This window comes from Alternaria conjuncta (genome assembly GCF_024043145.1).
Source record: "Alternaria conjuncta strain BMP 0040 chromosome Unknown scaffold_11, whole genome shotgun sequence".
NCBI lineage: Eukaryota > Fungi > Ascomycota > Dothideomycetes > Pleosporales > Pleosporaceae > Alternaria > Alternaria conjuncta.
In genome coordinates, this window is record NW_026250100.1 from 553,697 (window position 1) to 579,552 (window position 25,856).

General features: G+C 52.9%; 10 protein-coding genes across 10 annotated transcripts; 6 read left to right on the forward strand and 4 right to left on the reverse strand.

Annotated features, from left to right (window-relative positions):
- Window positions 1-625: 625 nt before the first annotated feature.
- On the reverse strand, window positions 626-3,415 carry DBP10 (ATP-dependent RNA helicase dbp10; the record flags this gene model as incomplete). Its single annotated transcript, XM_051471954.1, has 3 exons — window positions 626-2,160; window positions 2,208-2,792; window positions 2,848-3,415. 3 exons carry the CDS (start codon window positions 3,413-3,415, stop codon window positions 626-628), a joined length of 2,688 nt encoding a protein of 895 aa, XP_051324151.1.
- Window positions 3,416-3,664: 249 nt separating this feature from the next.
- On the forward strand, window positions 3,665-4,608 carry J4E85_007724 (uncharacterized protein; the record flags this gene model as incomplete). Its single annotated transcript, XM_051471955.1, has 3 exons — window positions 3,665-3,668; window positions 3,721-3,953; window positions 4,003-4,608. The coding sequence occupies 3 exons, from the start codon at window positions 3,665-3,667 to the stop codon at window positions 4,606-4,608; spliced, it is 843 nt and encodes a 280-aa protein (XP_051324152.1).
- A 157-nt stretch (window positions 4,609-4,765) lies between these two features.
- Window positions 4,766-5,455, reverse strand: J4E85_007725 (uncharacterized protein; the record flags this gene model as incomplete). The annotated part of the gene is made up of 4 exons (XM_051471956.1): window positions 4,766-4,983; window positions 5,033-5,128; window positions 5,185-5,291; window positions 5,346-5,455. The coding sequence occupies 4 exons, from the start codon at window positions 5,453-5,455 to the stop codon at window positions 4,766-4,768; spliced, it is 531 nt and encodes a 176-aa protein (XP_051324153.1).
- A 215-nt stretch (window positions 5,456-5,670) lies between these two features.
- J4E85_007726 (uncharacterized protein) lies at window positions 5,671-6,445 on the forward strand (the record flags this gene model as incomplete). Its single annotated transcript, XM_051471957.1, has 4 exons — window positions 5,671-5,711; window positions 5,765-5,825; window positions 5,884-6,269; window positions 6,322-6,445. 4 exons carry the CDS (start codon window positions 5,671-5,673, stop codon window positions 6,443-6,445), a joined length of 612 nt encoding a protein of 203 aa, XP_051324154.1.
- A 1,317-nt stretch (window positions 6,446-7,762) lies between these two features.
- J4E85_007727 (uncharacterized protein) lies at window positions 7,763-8,917 on the forward strand (the record flags this gene model as incomplete). The annotated part of the gene is made up of 1 exon (XM_051471958.1): window positions 7,763-8,917. The coding sequence occupies one exon, from the start codon at window positions 7,763-7,765 to the stop codon at window positions 8,915-8,917; it is 1,155 nt and encodes a 384-aa protein (XP_051324155.1).
- A 1,762-nt stretch (window positions 8,918-10,679) lies between these two features.
- On the forward strand, window positions 10,680-11,912 carry J4E85_007728 (uncharacterized protein; the record flags this gene model as incomplete). The annotated part of the gene is made up of 2 exons (XM_051471959.1): window positions 10,680-10,773; window positions 10,831-11,912. 2 exons carry the CDS (start codon window positions 10,680-10,682, stop codon window positions 11,910-11,912), a joined length of 1,176 nt encoding a protein of 391 aa, XP_051324156.1.
- Window positions 11,913-14,791: 2,879 nt separating this feature from the next.
- On the reverse strand, window positions 14,792-17,132 carry J4E85_007729 (uncharacterized protein; the record flags this gene model as incomplete). Its single annotated transcript, XM_051471960.1, has 2 exons — window positions 14,792-16,894; window positions 16,944-17,132. 2 exons carry the CDS (start codon window positions 17,130-17,132, stop codon window positions 14,792-14,794), a joined length of 2,292 nt encoding a protein of 763 aa, XP_051324157.1.
- A 1,945-nt stretch (window positions 17,133-19,077) lies between these two features.
- J4E85_007730 (uncharacterized protein) lies at window positions 19,078-19,954 on the reverse strand (the record flags this gene model as incomplete). The annotated part of the gene is made up of 3 exons (XM_051471961.1): window positions 19,078-19,568; window positions 19,618-19,727; window positions 19,947-19,954. 3 exons carry the CDS (start codon window positions 19,952-19,954, stop codon window positions 19,078-19,080), a joined length of 609 nt encoding a protein of 202 aa, XP_051324158.1.
- Window positions 19,955-20,479: 525 nt separating this feature from the next.
- On the forward strand, window positions 20,480-22,223 carry J4E85_007731 (uncharacterized protein; the record flags this gene model as incomplete). The annotated part of the gene is made up of 4 exons (XM_051471962.1): window positions 20,480-20,492; window positions 20,545-20,639; window positions 20,688-20,954; window positions 21,006-22,223. 4 exons carry the CDS (start codon window positions 20,480-20,482, stop codon window positions 22,221-22,223), a joined length of 1,593 nt encoding a protein of 530 aa, XP_051324159.1.
- Window positions 22,224-22,690: 467 nt separating this feature from the next.
- Window positions 22,691-24,602, forward strand: J4E85_007732 (uncharacterized protein; the record flags this gene model as incomplete). The annotated part of the gene is made up of 4 exons (XM_051471963.1): window positions 22,691-22,843; window positions 22,900-23,007; window positions 23,060-23,424; window positions 23,474-24,602. The coding sequence occupies 4 exons, from the start codon at window positions 22,691-22,693 to the stop codon at window positions 24,600-24,602; spliced, it is 1,755 nt and encodes a 584-aa protein (XP_051324160.1).
- Window positions 24,603-25,856: the final 1,254 nt, after the last annotated feature.

The window sequence follows — 25,856 nt, forward strand, 5'->3', positions numbered from 1 at the left end:
ATAGTTTGGACTACAGCGTGACTTGCAGCTTGTCAGTCCCAATCCGACCACACTGGTGGCAGCTACCGCGCCAGCAAATAAACCTTGGAGCAAACCGATACATGCTCGATACAAAAAGGGACTGCGTCGCACCGAAAGAAATCGTGTCTAAACTTTTCAATCTCGTCGACCACGACGATGCGCACAAAAAGCCACTATCGAGTCAATACGCGCGCTGTCCGAGGATGGCAGGATGTTCGCCCACTGCCATGTCGCAGGGCCCCGATAAACTTTCGCCAATCCGCACACCTGTGTGGCACAGCAAAGCAATGCCAACATGGAGCGTTACACAGAACCGACGGGGACGCGGGCTCTGGAGAAGCAAACATGGCCTGACCATGCGGGTCATAACGGCCTTTCTTCGCACAAATATCGAGATCTGGCCAATTGCTAAAAATCTAACGCTTTTTCTTTTAGTCGCCACATCGTACAGCTGTCAAATCGGATTGTTTTCACCTCGGTCCGCGCACAATAATCGAGGGCCCACGGGTATTAGTTCACTGACACGTGCCTGAAGAAAATCTTATAGCCGATTCATGTCGTTGGGGCATAGGGCCCGGGTATTGATTCAATGCATTTGTTGAACTCAAAACTTCCGCTTCTTGGAGGGACGAGCATTCTTTGCTCGGCGATTTTCCTGCACCTTGCGGTTCTTGCGCACAGTGTCCACATCTCTGAGTTCGCTCTTGGCGCCTCCATCCTTCCATGCACCGATGCGCTTCTCCTTCGCTTCAGCCACCCTCTTCTTCTGGACGTGATAATCATCGCGGTACCGATCAGCCTGCTTCGGAGCCTTCTCGGCCTTGTGCTTGTAGCGCGGGGCGTTATTGAAGGATCCAGCAGACCGGTTGGGGGCTTCAATTTCGCCCACTCGAGGCATCTTGACCTTGTTCGCCTTGCGCCAGTCGTCGAAGCGGCCGCTGCGGAAACTGGCTGCAATCTTTTGTCCACTTTCTCCTCGAATCATCTTGGCTCCCTTGGAGCCATCCTCGTCGTTGGTGCGGTTTACGTACTTCTTCGACTTTTTGTCCCAACGCATCTTCGACTTGGCCGCATCTGCGAAGCCCTGAATCTCATCGTTCACAAGTGACATTTCTGCCGCCCTTGCTGCTGACACGAAATTGGTGTTGCCGGCATCTCCTCCGCTCACTCCATAGGCCTTCTCCTCTGCCATGTTCTCCTTGGGAGTATATGACATGAAGAAGTCATCATTCTTCCAGCTGTCCTGTTTTGACTTCTTGGAGGATGGTTGCGAGACAGACACCTCGAGCTCATCAGAGTCTGAGTCGTATACGCCATCAGCGACTTCAACCTCGTCTTCTTCATCCTCTGATGCTTCTTCACCGTTTGACTGTCTTGCAGGTGCTTGAAGTGGGTCCATATCGTCCGCGGCTCGTTTGTTGGCTGCTTGCTTGGCTTTTTGTCGTCCGACTTGTTCACGCCTCTTGCGCATAATTTCGGCTGTGTCACTCTGGGTACCTCGTTTGCCGATCTCGAATACGGTCTCCGCGGGCCTGAATGATTGAATTCGTGCAAGCATATCTTCCTTCGCTTTCTGAGCACTGTGCGCGTCATCGCTGAAGAGCATATGCGTCTCTGCAAAGTTGGGAGATGCAACCAACTCCTTAGCTCGTCCCACACTTTGTGCACTTGCCTGGTTGCGTGTTCGTTGATATTGGCGCTCGCCCTTTTCGGCTACGCTTAAGAGAAGCGCTAGGTCTTCGTCATCGGCGAGCTGTTTGTTCACGATCTCGACAGACGATTCCAGTTGCCATGGTGCCAAGCTACCGACGACAAAGTCTTCTGCATAGTTTGGCTCTTCGTGTGACCTCCCGACTAGGAGTCGTTTACCGAGGAAAAGCTGTAGATCTATGAGGTAGGGTAGGTCGACATGTCTGCACAGACTATACGCCCATCCTTTCCTTCCAGCTCGAGCCGTTCGCCCGACTCTGTGTACGAAGATCTTGGGCTGCGAAGGAAAGTCGTAGTTGATGACGTGGTTGATATGGGGCATATCCACACCACGAGCAGCCACATCTGTGACAACGAGAATGCGAGTCAACCCAGTGCGGAAGTCCTGGATCTGCTCCTTGCGCGCTGTTTGGTCAAGGTTGCCGTACACTTGTGAAGTTAGTAGGAGCATCACATAAGAATATGCGATTACGTACCGTAAGACACGGCGTATCCCGCATTGCGAAGAAGGTTCGCGAGATACTCCACTCTGTGCTTTGTTGCAGCGAAGATGATGGTGGACTCAGCGATCGGGACGTCCTTGACAAATCCGTCGCTGCGCTTCCGCTTCTTGCTGTTGGCAGCTTTCTCCGCATCTGCCTTGGCCTTCTTTGATGCGTCGGTCTCGCCTACCGGCACCTTGATAACATTGTCGAGGAGGTGAAGCAGCGCGCCATCACGGTCACCCGACTTGATTGTGAAGTAGGCACTTTTGAGATCTGGAGAGATCTTGCTCTCAGCATCGAGACGGATGAGCTTTGGCTCTTGTAGACCTGCTCTCGCGAACTCTACGAGGGATTTGGGGAGTGTCGCACTGAACAGCAGTGTTTGTCTCGAAGTGGGTAGGGCATGCAGAATCTCAGCTAGTTGCGCCGCGAAACCCATCTCGAAAAGGCGATCGGCTTCGTCGAACACGATGTACTTTACGGAAGACAGATCGAGGCCCATCTCGACCTTCAGATGCAGGAAGCGACCAGGGGTAGCGATGATGATGTCGGGGTTGGTGGTCATGGAGCTGAATTCTGCGAACATGTTAGTCTCGTTCCTCTTAGAATTGACCTGCCCGTATACACGTACGCTCTTCGAGGCTGTCACCTCCAACAAGCAGAATAGTCCTCAAATCTGTGCCGCGACCCAGCTCCTTCACAACCTTCAGCGTCTGCAGTGCCAGTTCTCGGGAGGGCGACATGATGATTCCTCGAGCGCCTACTTTGGCAGAATGCGCCTTGAGTTTCTGGATCATGGGGATGACGAATGCGGCCGTCTTTCCGGAACCCGTCCTAGCCATACCCACGACATCTTGTCCATCGAGCATGAGCGGAACGGCCTTGCGCTGGATTGGAGTCGGAATCTTGAATCCTTTCTGCGTGATGGCCTTGAGAAGCGCCGCGTTCAGCCCCATGGCCTGGAATCCTCCACCTTTGTTAATCGACTTTCCGACATTCGAGGCTTTGCGATTCGAGGCAGCCTGTTTCGCGGCGATAAAGGCTTCGTCGTCGGATCCGTCATCGTGCCCGACGTCCAGATCTACGCCCAGATCTGCGTTCAAATCCGCCTCTTGCTGAACATCATCACCGCCAGCGAGGGCATCGAATATGTCGAACTCGGTTTCGGAGAGCGCCGGCGAGCTCGCGCGGGGAGCCATGACAGGTAGATGGTTGGTAGGGCTCGGAGGCGACGTGATGCACTTTGCCTACCTGACGTCGGAAAGTCGCGCCTTCGGTCTGGCTGTTGGAAAATTTCGGGCACGGGCCTCACGAAATCTTGGCGGCAGGGATGAGCATGGCGCATCTAGTCGCTAGCTTCCACGTGCCCCGCGATGAGGCAGGCGCGTCCGACGCGTTTTGCCCTCACCGAACTTCTGCCATCGCGTCACCCAACCCACACCCACGAGATGAGTATGCAATCCCCTTCTGATCGGCCCTGAACCCGTCATTCTAATCTCTTTAGACAATTACGGCGGCTACGAAACGTCGTACAGCACCACCTCTTACGGCGCTGGCGGTGGTGCTGGCGGAGGCGGCTTCATACCGGGAGAGGGTGGTAGTACACAGAGCCCTGGCGGTCGACAAGACCGTGCCCAAGATACCCTGCGACCCGTCACCATCAAACAGATACTCGATGCTCAACTCGAAGTCGGCAGCAATGACGCCTTCAAAATCGACGGCACTGTGATTACTCAGGTATGCACGAATTTCACGGTCCATTTGGCTATACTAACCGCTTCCTAAGCTCACATTCGTCGGTCAAATACGCAACATATCCAACCAGACTACAAACACAACGTATAGGCTCGACGACGGCACTGGCAGCGTAGAGGTCAAGCAATGGGTCGATTCCGATGCTGCAGAGCAGACCAACCCTACCAAAGCGAAGCTCGTCGAAGGTGCCTATTGCCGAGCATGGGGCAAGCTGAAGAGCTTCAACGATCGAAGATCCGTCGGAGCGACCGTTATCCGTCCAGTCGAAGACATGAACGAAGTCTCCTATCACCTGCTTGAAGCGACCGCGGTACATCTATACTTCACGCGTGGGCCCCCTGGCAGTGCGCAGGGTGGTGCCGCTACGAATGGCGCTGGAGGACAGCAACAAGCGGGAGATGGCGGTAGCTACGGCGGCGGATATGATCTTGCCGGTTACACTGCGTCAGCGAAGAGGGTGTTCAACCATCTTAAGACCACTCCTCAGTCCAACGAGGGTCTGAACCAGCACGAGATTGCGGCGCAACTTGGTATGGATACAACTGATGTTGCAAAGGCTGGTGATGATCTATTGTCGGGTGGTCTGATTTACACCACTGTGGACGACCAGACCTGGGCCATCCTCGAGGCTGATTAAGCATCATGTTTGCAGGCGCGGGACCAAGTGTATCGGCGAATAAGTAGGGTAGCAACCAAATATGCTAGTAAAACACTAGCATAGGCGTAACGATTCATCATGATATTTCACATACTGCATTGAAAGCATCCGCAAGATACAATCTATCAAACACGATTTACTTCTCTGCATTCGTAGAGAGAAACAATATGCACGTCGCAACGATCGCACTTGACACCACGGTGAACACGACCTGCGTCTTCCAACCTGTCTGCACTAGCGCCCGCCGCGTGCTGTACCGCGAGACCGTATTGATGTAGTTCGACAACCCAGATAACATACACGCTATCGAAAGAAGCCAGAAGACGATTCCCAGTGGCAACGCGAAACGTTTTTCTGCACAGAGTCGTAAGCATGATGTGATGAGACTTTGTTATTGACTTACCAAGTGGAGTGGGCTCCGACTTGAGATGGAACGACATGACGATGGCAACAGAGACGATGGCCATGTACACACTAAGCTTCAGCCACGACAGGAAAGCTGTGATATCTGTTAGTTACGCAATCTTCTTGTACTTTCAGCAGATCCTGGCATACTTCGTTCATTCGCAGCATGATCCCTTGCATCCGAAGACACGTTATCGAACAGCAGCACACCCATCCATGGCCTCTCTCTGAAGGCTACTCGATCGTAGTCATTGTTTCTGAGGCGCACGTTAGGGCTTGAACGAGAATTACGTAGACTAGGTTGCACGCACTGTTTAACTAAGATGGGCTGGCCTCCAAATATCTTGTAAAACGGTCGGTACGGCTCGGCTAGTATAGACTCATCTGCATCGCCCATACGCGAGGCATCTCGGAAATCCATATTTTTCGGGTATTCTGTAGGACCACTTTGGGTTGCGATGAAAACGCGCTATGGCTAGTGGTATGGGGATGCTTGGTCGGCAGACGAATGAGTGTGCTTGTGTGAGACGCCGCACGGACCCCTGCCGATGAGGTCACTACTGCATTTGGACATCTCCAGGGTTTGTGAGAGTTGATACCATCAACACAATCAACATTTATCGCATTTCAGCAAAAATGGGTAACGAGAAAGAGCTAGTTCTTTTTGGTGGTGATAAGTAAGTGTTTGGGTAATGCGTTGTCGCTTTGAAGCTAATGCATGCGTGTGCAGAGGTTGGAAAGCTTCGGATTGGACGGACAGTGATGACCGAGTGAGAGGAGGAGCATCTCAGGTAAAACCCATCTCTCAAAATGAAACAAGTAATACGATAGCTAACGTACGAATACCAGTCCTACCTTACCATCAATGGTTCTTCCGCGCGTTTTCACGGCAATCTCGACATCACCGCTCTCGGCGGCGCCGGCTTTGCCAGTCAGCGCACTACCGGCGAGGATCGCACCTGGGATCTATCTACCTACGATGGCATTTATCTCGATCTAGGAAAGCATGACGGCAAGAAGTACACACTAACGCTCAAAGACGAGATTCTGCCGCTTATGGCAGATGGACGGGAGCAATCAACTATCAGCTGGGAGTACGATTTTGAATCGCAGAGCGAGCTTGGGTTGTTCGTGCCATGGCGTGCAATGAAGCCTACGTATCGCGGGAAAGAGAAGAACGATGCAAAGCCATTGGATTTGAAGAACGTCAAGCGGTTTAGCATCATGATGAGAAGGTAAAAATCTGCACCACGCGATCACCAGACTGCGGTAATTGACCATCAGTAGTTTCTTCGGTACCCAAGAAGGCGACTTTTCGCTCACCCTCAACTCGATCAAGGCTGTTGCGCAACCAGACGACATCGAGAGAGGCATCACGAGCGGCGAGAAGGGCACAGGAGTAAGACTTTAACTACGTTACAGTGCTGGATGGTAGCTAACGCTACGGCAGGGACAGGAGCCTTGGTCGTGGAAGAACTCCAATCTTGTTGGTCTAGCACTTATTCTGGGTTCGACCTGGGCGATCTCTTGGGGGTACTGCTGGTGGAAGGGGTATGATACGGGCATTATGAGGTTTGGACGGTGGTGGTCTGTCGTGAAGAAGGATACGTTATAGGTCGAGAGGACGTGATGCGTTGCATGAAGCGTGAAGCCCAGGCCCGACATTGGATTGGGGGAGAAAATGGACCCCGTTGATCTTACATATCAGTTCCTACACACTTTTCGCGAACAGAAAAATCTGGATGTATCATCAGAGTTGGGAATGGCGGCCCGGAAGATTCTATGTGTGAGAAGCAACTGAGCGCCGCCTGCGGGTGGTGCAAGACCGCCCCATCCTCTACGCAACAAGCTCTCATATCGATGCGTTCAAGTGGTCGGAAATTTTTGTACAGCGATTTGCATCCTTCTTCCTTGTCGGTAATTTATAGAGCGCTATGGCCAGTGGAGGTACTTGAAGAAACGCTTGGCTGTATGTTTGTGAGACTAAGCTTGAGTAATCATCAGCGCATTTGCATGCGCAATGAAGGTATCCCAGAGAATTGGGCCTCTCCTACCCTGGACGAGAGGTTAGAAAGCGGGCGTTTATTGGCGCAGAGACAAGAAGTGCGCAAGAAACGTCCCGCGGACTTAGGATGCTTGACTCCGCTAGTGCAGGGAGACCCACTCCAGTGTGGACCATTCAGCCTGTTCAGGGTGAGCTCCTTCCCAGATCAAAGTCGCATCCACGCCGCAAAGGAGGAGCGTTCCTCCAACGTCGCTGCAAGGTTGGACAAGCACTGATGTTCATGTTACTCGAGATGTTCCGATCCTTCACCTGCACATCGTCCTCCAGCTGACGGTTGCTGACTATTTTGGCCCCATCGCCACTACATCTCCAATCACCAATTTCTCCGCTGCCAAGCGAGGGACCATGGCCAGACCTTCCCAATTTTGTCGATGATGGGCAAACGTCCGCTCGCGGAAATTCTCAACCAGGCGCTCAGGACCGCGAGGTGGAGAGACCGGGGCGCTTTGAGGCTGCATGAACATGGATTTAGATTGCATCAACTGCAGTAGTGGCAGCCTTGAGGAGAAGATGTTCAATGTCCACAGACGCCGCGCAGTGGCTATAAAGAGCGACGGGCGAACGGTGTCAGATAAAGTATCCGCAAGTGTTCCCGTTTGTCTCCCCAGGGTCCTCGATTTGTTTCCGATATTCCTAGCTTGTCGATAATACCGTTTCGCAACCATGCATCTTACGGCTCTTACCCTGGCTTTGGCTACGACCGCCGTCGCGGCGAAGAACTCCACCCAGCCGTACTCGACATGGATGGCTACTTCCTTTTTGTCCAAGGGCCAGAAGGTCGACAACCACTACGTCTCCTCCGTCATTCGTGAAGGTATCCAGAAAGCCGCTGTGACGCAAAACGACACTGCTCTGCTTGAGTATGCCTCCGAGGCAGTCTCTTCCGTTGTCACCTCAAACGGTACCATCAAGGGCTGGAACGCCACTTACTACACATTGGACGACATCCGGTTTGGCAACAACATCCTCTACTTCTGGAACTCGGAAGGACGCAAGGACGAGAAATACGTTGTTGCGGCCAAGGGTCTCCGAGAACAGCTGAACCGATGGCCGCGCACCCCCACCGGTGGCTTCTGGCACAGGGCCCCGACTTATGAGAACCAGATGTGGTTAGACGGCATCTACATGGCTGATGCCTTCTACGCGACCTACACATCGTACTTCGAGCCTAACAACATCACAGCCTGGAACGACATCGAGCTGCAATTCGATCTGATCGAGGAGCACTGCCGAAACGAGACAACCAATCTTCTGTACCACGGCTACAGCGAGGACAAATCGACTGTGTGGGCTGACCCAGAGACCGGTGCCTCCCCATACGTCTGGGACCGTGCTCTAGGATGGTACTTCGTTGCGCTTGTTGAGGTTCTAGAGGTCTTCCCCAAGACACACAAGGGCTACTCCAAGCTCGTCGACTACTTCGTCACGCTCGCTTCTGGTATCAACGACGTGCAAGACACCAGCGGCGGATGGTGGCTGCTCATGGACCCGGAACTTGCTGGAAGGGAAGGTAACTACATCGAGTCGAGCGCAACCGCCATGTTCACCTACGCGTACATGAAGGGTGTCAGGCTCGGTTTGTTGGAGAAGAAGTACCAGCAGACTGCGTCCAAGGCGTGGGATCTGATGTTGGATGAGTTCATCCAGTACGAGAAGAACGGCACCATCAGCTTCACCGGCACGGTTACTGTGGGAAGTTTGAAGGGCGATGCGTCGTACGAGTACTACACTGGTGTTGAGACGCTGACCAACGATGGTAAGGGTGCTGGTGCGTTCATGTACGCTGCCACCGAGATGGAGTTGGCTGGACTCGAGTAAAAGAGGGTATTTAAACTTCGTTGTATATATTATAGGCATCAGAATTGACTCCAAGAGCAAGTTTTCACATGAAGTCGACATAAACTTTGGTTCAGTAAGCACGATCATGGATGCAGCATGTTTGTCGCCGTGACCTCGGAGCCATACGCCACGCTATCCTCATCAAGCCAAAGCGCGCGGCATCTCCCAAATCCCCAGATTCAACAAACAAGATCAACTACACGATGCGAAAGCACAACTTCGGCTTTTGCCATAAGTCGTTATACAAACATGTCTTCCAAGCAAGAAAACTGCCTACGCCGTGATTGCACCTCGGCACGCAGCTGCCGAAAGGCCCGTCACGACTCCAAAAATAACCCGTCGAACGCGGGTCCCCTGAGCAACCAAGTGGAGCCACGAGCCACCGCCTCAGGTCAACAACAGGGCCTTGGAACCAGAACAGGGCAGAGCCATGGCCTCATGGATCTTGCTGGAAGTATCGTGTGACGTGCGCTAAGCCGTTGGCACTGGCTCTGGCACTGGCTCTGGCTTTGCGGATATTTCTTGACCGTTTTATCGTGCCTGTTTGCTAGATCACTAACAAATCTCCGACTACTTACCTGTACATTCCAGTTGCACGAGAGAACGTTGGTACTCGCTGTCAGACTACCACAATACCTACAACCATACCCAAAGTAAGTCTTCCTACATCCTGTATACACCACCTTCCTAACCACCACCCACAGAAACCCCAACCTGCAAACCTCACCTTCACCTCTCCAAGATGTCCCTCATATCCTCCGCCGCCGCCCCAAGCGCAACAAGCACCTCGTGCACCACAGCCGACTTCTCCGTCTTCCCGACCCAAGACATATTCTGCGGCGTAGGCAGCACAACGGGCGTCGCGTCCAATACCTCCTCCGCACTCAAACAATGCTGCAAAGACGCACCGGTCGAGGAATTCAACGGCTCATGCGGATACTACTGTCTTAGCTACGAACAGACCGTTGCTGATCTGAGGACTTGCTTCATGGATAACGGTGTCAATCCGAGGGATATCCTTTGCTCGGGGAATAATACTGCGAGTGCGACGGGCACGCCTAGTGGTGGTGCGAGTCGCACGGGCAGTAGTGGGCCGGATGCGACGGGCGAGGATGGGAAGCCGGATACGGGGGCTGCGGTGCATGTGGGTGTTTCGAAGACTGCGGTGGGTATGCTGGGCATGCTCGTTATGTCGGCGTTTGCTGGTGCGCTGTTGTAGGGTGCGATCGCGGTGATGATGGATGTCTACGATATGGTTGCCGCTTTGCCTTTCTCTTTCAAGCATAATACCAGATACTTTCTTACTTTCCACATCTCAAGTCTCCTGATTACATCTTCTCGGAAGTTGTTGCAGAAGCGTGGCTTACTCACCATTACAGGCTGTTTTCGTTATGCCTACCGCTTACACGAATGACCGCCAATCACCGCTTCGGAGAGACGAGTTTCGCATACAATGGTTGGCATACGCATGCGTTGGCGGTTATGCATTATTTATCGATCGATGTCTCCGTATACGGTCTCATCATGCGATTGGACTTCACACAACAGGTCATGGGTATCTATTGCCTACCGACACAGTGGTAACGCAACTTACCCCGCCAGAGGTGTAACCAGAGCCTGCATGTAGAAGAGAACGATGGTACGTCTAGTAGAGAAACAAAGGGTATATATGGCGGGGTTCGATGCCCTTTCAGTATGACTTATTGGTGGCACAACAACGTGCTTAACCCACATCTGAACCATGGGTACTTTAGCTGCAATAAGCATAGCCATCTCAGTCATAGGACTCTACTACATCCTCAGAATAGGACGTCGAGAAGCCCATCTACCACCAGGTACCTCCCTATCCATCCCCGATCCCATCCTACCCCAGAGCTAACCCACCCATCTAGGCCCACGTCCCCTCCCCCTCCTCGGCAACGTCCTCTCCATACCCACCAAAAACGCCCAATTCCAATTCACGAAATGGGCCTCCCAATACGGCGACATCTACAGCCTCAAGCTCTTCCACACCACCACCATCGTCCTCAGCTCCCGGCGCCTCGTCCGCGAACTCATCGACAAACGGGGAACAACATACAGCAGCCGCCCACCCTTCGTCTTTGCAACAAGGTACATCGCGCGGGATCCAGCGAACATGCCTCTAGTTGTGTTCATGCCGTCGGGCGAGAAACTGAGGTTATGCCGCAAGTTACTGGCGCAGTGTTTCAACGAGGCGAAAGTAGAGAAAGAGTACATTGGACTTGTGGAGGCGGAGGCTAGCCAGATGCTGTGTGATTTTATGGAAGAGCCGGAGGAGTTTATGGGGCATACACTGAGGTTCTCGAATAGCATTATCAAGAGTCTGGTCTACGGAACAAGAACGAGACATGCGGAGCAGTTGGAAGAGTACAAGGTTTGGTTTGACAAGTACGTTGCGTTGCTTGAGGTTGGTGCAACACCGCCAGTCGATTTGCTACCGTGGCTGCTGCATGTACCGCAGGGGCTGTGGACAGGACGCTGGAAGAATTGGAAGGATAAGAGCGAGGAGACTTCGAGGGCGGTTAATGCTGCGTTTACGCAGATGGCGGAGCCGGTGTTGGAGAGGAGGAAACGGGGTGTGCGTGCGGCGACTGTATATGACTATGTGCTGGACGAGGGCGAGAAGGGGATTGATCTTACGCGAAGAGATTTGGATGTTTTTGCTGGGTCGCTGATTGATGCTGGGAGTGATACAACGGCGTCTGCTATACGCGTTTTCATCCAGGCAATGGCTAGGTATCCGGATGTTCAGGAACGTGCACACAGACATGTTGATGAGGTGGTGGGAAGCATGCGATCGCCCGGGTGGAGCGATGTCTCGAGGTTACCGTATGTCGTGCAGGTTGTTAAGGAGGTCATGCGATGGAGACCTCTTGCGGCCTTGATCATGCGCTCGACTACTGCTGGTATCCTTCACTCCGCTCGGATTATGAATGAACCGTGGCTAATGTGAAGCAGATGACACGATTGACGGCTACTTCATCCCGAAGGACACGACTATTCTCATGAACGTCTGGGCCTTGAACCATGGCCCATGCGATGTCGACACTTGTGAATCCCCAATATCGGAGTTTGACCCTGATCGATACGCAACACGTACGCACACTTCAGCTCACTACGCAGCATCTCCCGACATTGCCTCACGAGATCACTTCACATTTGGTGCTGGCCGTCGGATTTGTCCTGGTATTCATCTTGCTGAGCGCAGTCTTTTCATTGCGATTGTGAAGTTGCTTTGGGCATTCGAGTTCAAAGAGAAGCCTGGGAAGCCTATTGACATCGATCCTGACACGGGGTTTATGGATGGCATTGTGAGGACGCCGAAAGATTTCGAGTGTGAGATACGGGTGAGGGAAGGAAGGGAGGGGGTGCTTGAAAGGGGATTTGCCCAGGCGAGGGATGTGTTGGCGAAGTATGAGTTTTGAAAGAATTGTGATGTGCTCATTAATAGGGTTCGTATCGATGCCATACTCAAAAATATGTCTAGTGTAGTTCTATACAGTATTCATTTAATTGCGAAGTACATTAAAGGCTTGTTTGAATGTCTTGCAACTTAGGAGAGTAGCGACGAGGACCTAGAGTTTAATTGGCTGCATTAGAGAATGGTACTCGCAATGGTCTTCGTTGTACAACAAGAGGTGCAATGAGGTCTGCGGGTGCAGTGGAGATACCAGATGTTGGTAATGCTGCAACAGCATACTATGACGTACATGACAGATCTCGTCTAACCTGCCTCATCCAATACATTCAGAATTTTACATTCCCAAGATCTCATTGCCATCCATCCCTGGATATGCACCTCCGGTAATAGTCGCTTTGGCGTTCCAGCTCTCCACACCCGCGAGCGTAGATCATCGAGACAACTACTCCACAACTAATTTCCCGTTCCTGAACCTGGCTTCCTCCGCTCCGAAATAGCGTACCAGAGTACACTTACATGCAGCTCGGCTACGACTGCCCATCGCAATCTCAACGTATGTGACTTCTTGGGACCGAAGAACGTCACGAACCACGGTACGGAAGTGCAAACTTATGTCCGATCGCGGGTAAGTTCCTGGCTAGAGCTCTCGGGCTGTAGTCTCGCCGGCGGTTTCCTGCCTTCTAAGCGACGTCATGGTCGCGAACATTACGGAGATTTTAGTTGGGGGTTGGTGTTTCGACTGTCTTGTAAGCCACGCCGAGGACATGACGATAGCGATTCAGGTACCACGTAGACGCATCTAAACGGCTAACGGCACAACGTGTCCTCACCCGTTTTTTTCCACATGATTTACAGCAATGAGCAAGAATGTGCACGACTCACTCGGTCAATCTCCGCGGTACCGTGCCACTTCCCTCGATGCCACTATCACAATCACAACCTTGGAACGCATGAAGGAGCAAAAAGCGGAGAAATTGCACCGAAGTAAAACAAACATAGTCCATCCTACTTGCATGGAGGCTTCGATGCGAAAGAAAAGCAAGCGGATGTGGTTGCGGAGCTGGAAGAAGCAGTGTTAAGTACCTAGCACAAGTGTCTGCAGCCGACCATATGCGGGTAGCGGGTACCTCACCCACATACTCTTCTTCATTTACATTCCTTTTGCTTGTAACAACTGCTTTTCTCCTTCCGCGGCTGCAGTATTATGCAATGCACAAAGAATTCTCCATCACTCACTAACGCATGCAGCGACTGCACGGAATGATCACTCCTGCATTCCAACGTTTTCCCCACTATCTCACACAGCATCCACCCTCCTCTTACCTACTCCATCGCTCCGGCGCATTTCCCTACCGTATCGATACGGTCGGCCCGTCACGAAGCAACGGCATCCACCCTCCAAAAGTTTGGTCCGTTGAGTAATGCCTCTTCAAAACCACAGTCAACGTCCGCGGGTAAGGAAAATTAGCCCACATCGCTCGCGCCATGCAGGGGCTCAGGGGCTGGCTGGTGCGGCGGTGCGGCGCAGGTCGGAAGAAGGCGCCAAAAGGAACGACGGGAAGAAAAAGGAAAATAGGGAAATAGAAAGAGGGACACGACATAACGATAACGTCTCGGGTTTATGCGAACGGTTAGTAGCGAGGTAGAGGGGGGTGTGGGTTACTGCTAGGGACGTTTCCGCGGGGGAGAGGAAGGTTGCGCGAAGGGGATTGCCGGGTCTTTGGATCGTGGGTTGGAATGTGGCTGGGCGTGTGGGAACGAGATGAGCATGACGAATGCGGATGTTGATGTAGAGAGTGTAGTTGTTTGGTTAATCGTCAAGATTAGACTGCACGGAAGTGAACGAAGCCAAAGAGGTGTGAACTCATGCCGAAGCATATTGATTCCATTTGCAAGTCTGCATAGCTGCATTCTTCTAGACTTAATGGGGTGTTAATACACCTAGTCCCTATGATTCATTATTCCATTACTCCAGCTGACTCCCGTCAGACAAGACATATCCAAAGATACAGAAGCCACCATGCCCTCCCAGCCTTCGAACAAATGAGAAAAAAAATACAGAATAAGAGGAAAAACAATGTAACTACGCTGAGCAAACGACGTTTCGTGATATCCAGTCCTCCGTAAATACAAAGGAATCCGGGGTGTGAGATCAAGTAAACGCTTTTAACTCCTTTGGTGGCAACGCCCTGCGCCAAATCGTGATAGTATCCAAGATTGTGTGCCGTATTAAGATTATGCCTCCATGTGTGCCCATGAATGAGAGAGTGAAAGAAATAAAGTGGAAAGAGTATGCCGTATCGCCATAACAGACTGGCAAAGAATAAAAAACGCATCGACGAAAAGTCCGGGTATAGTCAAGAAGCGAAGGTCAACGTTGCGATAAGCATGCTATCAGGATTGTGAAGCTACTACCCTCTAAAGTCCCCTGGTCCCTGGTTGGCGAAGATGTAGCTCTTGGGCTGGGGTTCGGTCGTTCGCCGTATCAGGTTTCCATGCGGGTCCGTGCCTTGAGGTGGTGTGTACTGGTGTACGAGGAAGTCGGGCATGGCGGAGACTTGGGGCGCGAAGGGAACGTTGTGATGGATGCCACTCAATGACATGTCCTTGTAGTCATCATACATGTTTCCGCCCTGCATGTACTGGACATTGCTGTCATCACCTTGGGTCTGAGCAGTGTCAGGTAGCGATGGTCGCCTGAAGTGCGAGGGCTTCGGTTGTTGAATCGTAAGATCGGTTGTGGAATGGAAAGCTGCACGCATCTGGGGTTGCTGCATGTATGATGTTCGAGGAAAGTGCTGCTGTGTTGCTGGTGCTGACTGCGGAGGTGTGTCGCGGTATAAGGCGTCGTTTGCAAAGCGCGATTGCAGATCCATCGATGAAGATGGCGGTGAAGTGCTCTTCGCAATCACGTTTCCAGATTGGTCGCTGGACCAGTTCGCGTGCATGCTCTCTGGGCTGTTGTGATCCGGCATCGCGGAATGAGGTCTTATCACGGCAGCACCACCCCAATAGTTGCCGAAATCTTGTGGTGTCAGTGGAGTCGGTGGTGCTAGACTACCGCCTTGTCCAATTGTGGTGGTGCTCGAAGTCGAGAAAGTTCGTGCGAACTTGGGCGACGCAGCAGCATCGGAGAAGCTCATAGCCATAGGTGAGCGTTGTGCTGAACCTGGCTGTGATTTCTGAACACGACCCCCAGCATTCGCAATTCCAGTTGATCGGATCCGGCGGATGACCTTGTCGTGGTTGCCTCCTGGTGATGGCATGGGGGCAGAATACGAGGCGCTCCTCATTGCGCTGGAGTTCAGGTTGACTGGACGCTTCTGTCTCCTCGCAGCGATGCTTGAATGCTGATCTGATTGTTGGAAGCCCTCCGGAGTACCGTTTCGGATGTGGATCGCGTCCATGTTGTTGGCCAGGTTGCTGCTTGAAGAGTTTCTTCGGGCAAACGCGTCCTCGCGGAAGTGCAGTGGAATGTCGAGATCAGAGGGCGCAGCACTGAGCTTCCGTGCTTGTTCCGGTGAAGTGAGGATGGCGTGTGCAGACGAGTTTGGCTGTTGGTAGAAGTTCGACTGCGGGTACATTTGGTTTGAGCCATCTTGTGGCCAGAATGGAAGCGTCTGTTCGGAGGCTGATGCCTGAGCAAGACTGTATGGTGCGAATTGATCCTCTGGTTCCTCGACCTGCTTGGGCTGTGCCATTTGCGAGGGATCCTCTGTCCAGCCGGTGTAGACCGAGTTCAAAGAGGCGATGGAGGGAGGTGTAGGTCCATTTGGCGATTGCGTGGTGCCAGATGACTGGGTGCCATTGTATGGGGACGCGTCCGACGAGATGGATCCTGTACTTTGCTGAGCTTCTGCAGATGTAGAGTTGGTGGTGTTGGTCGCAGCAAGTGCCGAGTAGTCGATCTGGAAGTCGGCGAAGTTGTCGAATTCTGGGTGTGAAGGTGCGATGTCGCTGGGCATGGACGCGGGAACCGAAAAGGCGCCTAGGTCGCTAGAGTACGCATTGGGCAGCCCGTTGACACCGTTGTTGTCGTAAGAGAAGTCTTGCTCTTGCGCATTAAGACCCATGCCACTGTTGTGCATGTAGGCACCGTTGGTCGCAGCCATGATTGAGTGCATGAGGTCGTTGGAGCGGTACGAGGCGGAACGGTCGGGCTCCGGGACTGCGTGGAGGGCGTTTTGCATGTCGTATTGTTGTTGCTGCTGCTGTTGATGCTGTTGGTGTTGGTGCTGGTGCGGGTGCTGCAGTATGAGCTGAGGGCCCAGGTCGAGGGCTGATGGACCTTCGCCCGTTTGCACAGGAAGCGTTGCAGGGCTGATGTCAGCGTTCGGATAGTAGTCCGGCTGCATGAGCATATGCGGATGTTGCTGCTCTTGCGGGTGCGCGTAGTGGTTAGACATGACGGGCACGTGCTGGTGTCCGAACGGAAGGCTCATAGTCATGTTGTACTGGTTCATTAGCTTCTTGCGGTCCTGCTTGACTTTGGCTCTGCGGTTCTGGAACCAGTTCTGCAGTCGTGTTAGCGACGCACGGCATACATCATGACAGGACACTTGCGTTGATCTTGTCCAGTGGCACGCCGAGGCGCGTCGCGAACTCCTTCTTTACATTGGTACTGGGCTTGTGCTGCGCCAGAAAGTGCTGCTCGAGGATGTCGTGCTGGTCCTTGGTGAGGCGGGGTTTGACATCGCTGCCAGGCTGCTTGGGGGCAGAGGGTGCCGTCGTCGAGGCCCCGCTAGAATCCATGGCGGCGCGCACAGCGGCAATACAGGCAGAGCGGCTTCAGAGGGGCGCAGATTCAAGGGCGACGAGGGCTGCAATAAAGTCGTCGGCGTGGGCGCGTTCGGGTAGTGACAGGTGGGTGCAGCTGTGGACGGCGGAATCTGGGGCGCTGGTGATGGGCGATAATGCGTAGAGCACGGATGCACGGGATGCACCGAGACGGGTCGGCGCTGGGATAGATATGTGTCGAGGGAAGATGCCAGTAATGGTAGCGAGCGACGATTACGAAGGGGAGCGAAAACAACAGCAGTAGACTCTATATCTACAATAGAAAAACGAGGGTATTCAGCGCGACGGCGCGGTAGGGAAAGGCACGAAGCGAACGACGACGGAGAAGAAGAGCAGGAGGAGCGATCAGGTTGTTGGCTGCCCAGGTGCCGCTTGGTTGGTCGGAGGTGCTAACTTGCTAAGCCACTGAACCCCCCAGCATGCATTATGCTGCTCCGGCACAAAAATAGTTTCGTGACACTCGTCGTCTCCGCTCAGCACACCTGAATCCTGGAGAAGACGCACCGGATGATTCGATCTTCTGTTTCTTGCACCTGCTCGCCCTCGTGCTCCGTGGAGGGCGGCCACACGCTCGCATACACATAGACTCACAGCACTGGCCGGCACGCCCAACCCCGGCGCGCAATCGTGAAGCGCGCCCAGGGGCACTCTCCTGCCTCACGCCAATTGGTCCGGCCGTGGAGCGAGCTGCGGCGGCGGCTGTGATCCGCCCTCGGGCGGGAGACATGTCCCACTGATTTGAAGGCGATGGATGGTGCTGCAGCTTGGGCCTTCCCCCGTTCGGAGAATATACATGAGCGTGTGAGAGTGCATGTTAATGCCAGCGCAGCCTGCCTGCTCAACCACGTTCCACGTCAAATGTCTAGTCACCGTCGGCGCCGGCATGGCTTCAACGTGGGCAACGGGCTCGAGCGCTGCTTTGAGCTGATGGCGTCAACATTGCGCTCGCCGTCGTGCCGACATCCTGTGCCTCTCACGACTCGCCGAGTAGCTCTTTGTCAGTAACCGCTTCCGGTCCGAGTCGACCATCTGTGTGACGAGATGCCCCCCGGGCGCATGGCCAAGGGGCATATCGCGCCGCTGATCTGCTGGCTCGGAAGTCGGCGCACATGTTTTGGCAACATATCGACGGTTCCTGAGCGTACCTTGCAGCAAAGGGGCTTCCGTACCACCTGCGAAACTCAAATTGGCCCCAGCTTGTCCTACAAACTTCGTGTGTTGACTGACTTGGGCGACGGATAATCCCAGCCTAGCTCGGAAGACTCAGTGCGCCCCCAGCTGGGGGACCCGCTGGCCCAAACCAAAAAACCTCGTGCTGCAAGGGCGTCCCTATCATGCGCTGCACCCTGCCGACTATCAGACGTCCTCGCCAACCCGTCTGAACTTAGTCTTCTTTGCGAGTCTGCTACGCCAGCTTTCGTGTCGCACCACAGAGACGGCACGCCCAGCTGACGTCTTCGACTGCAGTAGCTTGTGGTGCCGTCGTCTTTCCAGAAAACAGTTCGATGGGGCGCAGACTGCTCGAAATGGAGTATTTCATGCGATGCGCTGCATTCCGTGATTCCCGTACAGGGAGGATGATACGGCGAGTCGAACAAGGCTAGCACTCCAAGCGACACTCCTGCATGCTGTTTAAGGGTCGCGAGGCTGTGCACGCATGAAGTAGATTTCAACCTCCAAACATTGTTGCTTCGCCGCACAATCGGTCTCCGACCTCATCTTCCATCCAATCTACGGCTTATCGTAAGCTTCAACCGTCTGACTGCAGCTCAGTCACCGATGTAAACTGAGCTTGCAGTAAACCTGAAAACGTCGAGTAAGCAGGCTCACGATCCTGGCAAAATACTGAATCGCCCACACAAAGACGAGTAAGGTAACCGTCGGTGTTGATTCTCTTCGCTTAGACTAAGGCATCTGCGATCTGTATGTCTCCTTGCCCTGTTGCTTTGTCCCATGATGTCAGCGTGACACTGCGCATGTCCTTGACAATGTAATCTGCGCCAGCTTCTATCAGCTGTTCTAGCGTATGTGTGGTGTAAAGTCCCACTACGACGAACCCTGCTGCCTTTCCAGACTTGACGCCTGCAGGCGCATCTTCGAAGACAATGATGGAAGATTTGTTTTCTTGGAGCCCCAGCTTCTTTGCACCCATCTGGTAGGGCGCCGGGTCTGGCTTGCCGTTGGGCACATCTTCTGCCGTTACGAGATTCTTGGGGTGCGCCAGCTTCATGACATCGAGCCAGCCTTGCACAAGAGGTCGCGTGCCCGAGGTAACGATAGACCATGGAACAAGGTGCTCTTCGAGCTTGTCCAACAGAGCTCGTGAACCGGGAATCTCAATGGCGTCTTGTCCGAATTCTTTCGGAATGAACCCCTCTGCTTGGGAGATATCTTATCTGTCAGATGCATGCTTTTGTCAAAATGAAGATATGGCACTTACACTCCTCATTTGCGAGCTTTGGCTCATAGATCCGAAGGACGTCGATCGACCTTCGACCATGTGATGAAGCGAGGATGACATTAGGATCGACACCTATCTCTTTCCCAATCCTGATACAGACATGTAAGCTTCGAGACGTGAACATTCTCGGCTGTTACTTACTTGTGCCAATGCTTCACAATGGCCTCTGTGGAATCGATGATAGTCCCACTACCTATATTAGCTGACTTGTGAGATGCTTTCAATGAGTATCACGCACTCCATATCAAAGAGCTGCAGGCGATGAGATATTAGTATCAGTTTGTGATGCAAGTGAGCGTGCTTCTTACCAAGCCATGGAAGGGTATTGTTTTGGCAGGTGCCGAGAAGGAAGGCTCTGATACAGTCATGGTCTGAAGTTAGAGATGCGATGAGCTGGTTCTCAGTCAACAAGGTCAAGATGTCGCAATGATACAGTGAAGTACCCGAGCGGACTATTGTAGATGTACACCTGGTGGGAAAGAGAATACGTTATCGCGCTAACTCGTTCCGGTATCGGATCCGACAACTGCCGATGATGCAGCCAATCATGATGACGGCAACTAAAAGATGCTAGTCCCGACGCTGGACATACGGCCGGGACGCCTGGTCTCAATTTGACGTTCTAGAAGATGGATAGAGGGTAAAGATGGATCTATTTCCATTTGTGTTGTTAGAGAGCGTGAGAGTTGGGTATGGCCAGTGCCGCGGGGGTGGGGCTAAAGCTAGCTAGGCGGACACAACCTGGAAGCGGCAGAACTTTTCACGTGCCGAACTTTTTCTGGATCGCCTAGAACTTTTCTGTAGACGATTGCGATAACATACACCACGCCAACAAGTCAACATGAAGGTCGGAAGTAAGGCTTCTCACGGAATACAGCCCCGTTATAGAACTAACGATCATTGTAGAGCCAAAGTCGAAGCGCGTACCCGTGCGGTTAAGGCACAAGATCGAGAAGGCTTCAGCGGCGAAGCAGAAGAAGGCGAAGAAGCTTGCCAAGAAGGTACTGTCATCATGCGCGACTACAGCGCTCGCATTCTGACGCATATAGGACCCAACATGGCGCTCCAAGACCAAGAAGGAACCCGGCATTCCCAACCTGTTTCCCTACAAAGACAAGATTCTCGCAGAAGTGGAGGAGCAGCGCAGGAGGAAGGAAGAGGACAATGCACGCCGACGCCAGCTAGCGAAGGAGCAACAACAGAAGGGCGCAACCGCCGAGGATGTCATGGAGGATGACGAAGAGTTTGAGCAATTCGATGCTGAAGGCGATGAACTACTTGCCGACGACAGCGAAGACGAGGATTCGATGCAGGTGGTAAGTCTAAGTGGCTAGCATACGATGCGCGACCGTACTAATGTCATGCAGGACAACAAGTTCAACCCCATGGCAGCTCTCCTAGCTTCTGCCAAAGCGCGCGCCGCAGAATTCGAGAAGAACGACGACCCAGACGCCATGGAAGACAGCGATGACGACGAGTCGGATGACGATGATACCGTCAGGGTCCGCAAAGATGCGTCAAGAAAACAGTTCGACAAGATATACAAGCAGGTTGTCGACGCCGCGGATGTTGTTCTGTACGTGCTCGATGCTCGCGACCCAATGGGAACACGATCGAAAGAGGTGGAGCAGGCCGTCATGGCAGCCGACCGTTCAAGCAAGCGCTTGATATTCATCCTCAACAAGATCGACTTGGTCCCACCGCCGGTACTACGCGCATGGTTGATTCACCTACGTCGCTCATTCCCTACTCTTCCTCTACGTGCGTCAAAATCTGCGCCTAACGCGCAAACCTTCGAGCACAAGGACCTCTCAATCAAGGGAACATCCGAGACACTCTTCAAGGCTCTCAAGACCTTCGCTGAGTCCCGTCAGTTGAAGCGCGCAGTCCACGTCGGAATTATTGGATTTCCCAACGTTGGCAAATCGTCCGTCATCAATGCCTTGACATCGAGAGTAGGCGGCAAGGCTGCTGGATGTCCTACCGGTGCTGAGGCGGGAGTTACCACCAGTTTGCGTGAAGTTAAGATTGACAACAAATTGAAACTCATCGACTCGCCTGGTATCGTTTTCCCCAACACCGAAGGATCGAAGGACAGCAAGGTACAACAAAAGGCGCGCCTGATTTTGCTAAACGCTGTACCCCCAAAAGAGATTGATGACCCTGTTCCCGCTGTCAGTCTGCTCATCAAAAGACTGTCATCCTCGGAAGAGCTTTTCTCGAAATTGATGGCAGTCTACGATCTACCTCCCCTACACGCTGTGGGCAACGACAGGACGACCGACTTCTTGGTTCAAGTAGCAAGGAAAAGAGGCCGTCTGGGCAAGGGCGGTGTACCCAACATGCACGCCGCGGCACAAACCGTCATCGTCGACTGGAGAGATGGTCGCATTCAAGGATGGACCAGCCCTCCCAAGTACACCCCTGCGGAGCCTGATACCACCAAGACTGCACCAGCTACGAAGGGCGGACTCGTTGGCGATCAGAAGGAGATCGTCAAGGAATGGGCTGCGGAGTTCAAGCTTGATGGTCTATGGGGTGATGATTCAAATGATACGGCGGTACCAGAGGCTATGGAGGAGTAGGCAGCTTGTGTTGACCGTTATGGCGAAATGGCGTTCGTAGGGCTATTGTGCTAGTGTACTTGACTCGCACGTAGGAAAAGCTCCGACTAGACATCGGGCCTAACAATGATACATATTCTTCAGACCATATTACATTCCCGATCCTAGACATTTTAGAGTCTTCCGATGCAAGCCTTGCGATGAGCGTATGTGGATCGTGTACCGCTACTGACCGAATCAGTTTCTGCGATATCGGATCCGCATCGTACCATAGTACAAGCGAAAAAGTTCTCTCCAAGCTGCAACCCCACACCGATGGGAGTGTTCGGCGATATGTTCGCTCCCATAGGTAGGTTTCGCCGCCCCACACTTTGGGGTGAGAGCCGACGGAAACCGAGAGCTCCATAACGTCAAGCTCCATAGCTCAAGATACATAACGACGCGTTCCTTTAGATTTTTGGTCAGTCAAAATTATCATCACACACACAATGGGTTCTTCAAAGGGTCTCCAGCCTCTGCGCTCTGCTTCCAAGACTTTGAATGCGCTGCCCGCAGCCTATGCTGGCGCGCAGATCGCATCGAGACGGTATGCGGGGACGCTCGCAAACTTCAAGATTCCTACCATCAACAACGAGCCTAACGTAAGACAAGAGATGATGTTTATGTTCAGAATTAATGTGCTGACTCAAAATTATAGCAACATTATGCCAAAGGCTCGGTAGATCGCCAGAAGCTTCAAGATGCGGTTGCACGTATGAAGAAGCAAGGACCAGTACAAGTACCTCTTGCCGTAGGAGGAGAATACGTAGGCCTTCCACACGCACATACGAGTCTCGTGTCACTCTAACACCATCCAGATCAACAACTCCTCAATCCTCACCCAGAACAACCCCTCCTCCCACGCCGACGTTATCGCAAAATACTCCAATGCCAGCGCAGCCGATGTCAAAAAGGCCATAGACGCAGCCCTAGCTGCTAAGCCAGCATGGGAGGCACTTCCCTTCGCCGAACGCGCATCCGTGTTCCTGAAGGCGGCCGACCTCGTCGCCACAAAGTACCGATACGAGATCATGGCTGCGACCATGGTGGGACAGGGCAAGAACGCGTGGCAGGCCGAGATTGACTCAGCGGCTGAGCTGTGCGACTTCCTGAGGTTCAACGTCAAGTACGCGGAAGACACATACGGACATCAACCCACACACAACTCGCCGGGAGTCTGGAAGTGAGTAAAGCATCTGGTTATAGCTCGGGAACGAAGCTAACTAGTACAGCCGCGTTGAGTACCGACCTCTCGAGGGCTTCGTCTATGCCGTGTCACCATTCAACTTCACAGCCATCGGCGGTAACCTTCCTGCAGCCCCGGCCCTAATGGGCAACGTCGTTGTCTGGAAGCCATCCCCATCTGCGATCGCCTCGAACTGGCTTCTTTACCAGATTCTCATCGAGGCCGGTCTTCCACCAAACGTGATCCAGTGGGTGCCCGGTGATGCTGTGGAGGTAACCCAGGAAGTCCTGAACCACAAGCAATTCGCATCTCTGCACTACACCGGTAGCACGGCGGTATTCCGTCAACTATACGGAAAGATCGCGAACGGCGTGGCTGAGGGCAAGTACCAGAGCTACCCCAGGATTGTTGGCGAGACAGGAGGAAAGAACTTCCATCTCGTCCACAAGGATGCCGACATCCACAACGCCGCCATTCAGACCGTCCGCGGTGCATTCGAGTACCAAGGCCAAAAGTGCAGCGCCTGCTCCCGTCTATACGTACCTGAGTCCGCCTGGCCCGAATTCAAAGAGATTCTCGTCCGTGAGGTCGAAGCCCTGAAGATCGGCGAGCCCACCGACTTCTCCAACTTCATCGGCCCAGTCATCCACGAGGCATCCTTCAAGAAGCTGTCCGGCGTCATCGACGAAGCCAAGAACGACAGCGAGCTCGAGCTCGTCGTTGGAGGCAAGTACGACAGCAGCAAGGGCTACTACATCCACCCAACCATCTACCGTACCAAGAACCCCAACCACCCCCTCCTATCCCGCGAACTCTTTGGTCCTGTCCTCGTAGCCTACGTCTACGACGACGCTGCACCCAACGCCTTCGCCAGCATCATCAAGCAGATTGACGACACGTCTGAGTACGCGTTGACGGGCGCTGTGTTCGCAAAGGACAGGGAGACTATCAAGTACGCGTCTGAGAAGCTGAGGGATGCGGCTGGTAACTTCTACATCAACTGCAAGTGCACGGGTGCGGTTGTAGGACAACAGCCTTTCGGTGGGTCGAGGGCTAGTGGGACGAATGACAAGGCCGGCAGTGCGAACTTGCTCGCGAGGTTCGTCAACATGAGGGCGATTAAGGAGGAGTTTATGCCTACGGAGAAGGTTACGTACCCTAGCAACGAGGTTTAAGTTGGATTACGCAGCCTCGATTGATGGAGAAAAGCATCGCATGTTCAGCTAGCATTGGCGTTGGCGTTGGATTGGATACAAACGATTTATGATAAAAAGGGAAAGGTTTGTATGGAATAAGAATGACATAAGTCATGTATCAAAACTTGTGTTACAAGTCTGCATGTGTGGTTCTGGCATATGATACTGCAAATACATATGAAAAACACAAATTAATGGATCGTGGCAGACAAATGCTCGTTCGTAGGGGCTCATAAATTCCATCATTGAGAGCACAGAACGAAACACCAGGTCTGCAACAGTCTACAAGGAAAACACCCCTATTGCGGTGTACAGCTACCTCTAGTGGCGTTGCAAAAGCCTGATATATTACAAATGCAGATGCTGATGCACGTTTCGGCATGTCCATTAATGTCTCTACTGGATAAAGTTGGTCTACCTTTTCTGTGGCTTGAACTTGGCGAAATTGCGGATACTAGACAGCTGCCTTAGGCTTCAACGACTACAGGATTTCATTGGAAGAAGACGCTGAGTAGATGCGCTGTAGTCTGCATTGGTATCCAACTGAATGTTGACAAAGCTTGACGCGATGTAGGTGGCTATTCGATCTTTTTCATGAATGGAGTGAGCGCCTCTGTTTAGAAACGCAACTCAAACCCTCACACGACTTATCCAAAGCAACAACATGTACTGTACATGTACCTCGGCAACAACAACACAGAAAACGTTGAGAGATGGGTCCAATCTCACGACGCGGCTCAACGCACCTTCTAGAACCTGCATGAGTCGTGACATCGACCCACCAGCTATCGGGAGCCCCGTTCGTTTCGAAGCGAACCTTGCAACCTTATTTTGGAGCCGCAATGCACGGGGGCGTTCGAGCAATTTCCAGAAGATAGGGTGAAGATGCGGCCGTTGGGATCGTGATTTGCATTGTCGGGTCTGGCATGGTGAAATGCGTATTTGTGACGTGAAGGTAGGCATCCAACAGATGGGTCTTCAGTCTGCGTGACGATGCGACCCAGGTGTGATGCAATTATACCCCGAACTCCGGGTCGGAATCGGGACAGCACATCTTGGTCCGAACCAGCGACCAGGGTGGAGCGGAGCGGATTGTGCTGAGGAATCAATGCCGCATCTTATCGTGCGAGGTACTGTTTTGGTGTCATGTAGCGAGTGTGAGATGAGATGAGCCTCGTATGCATACATGCTTAGTGAAGACCGCGCTGTTGAATCACCTCGGTCGTGGTGATG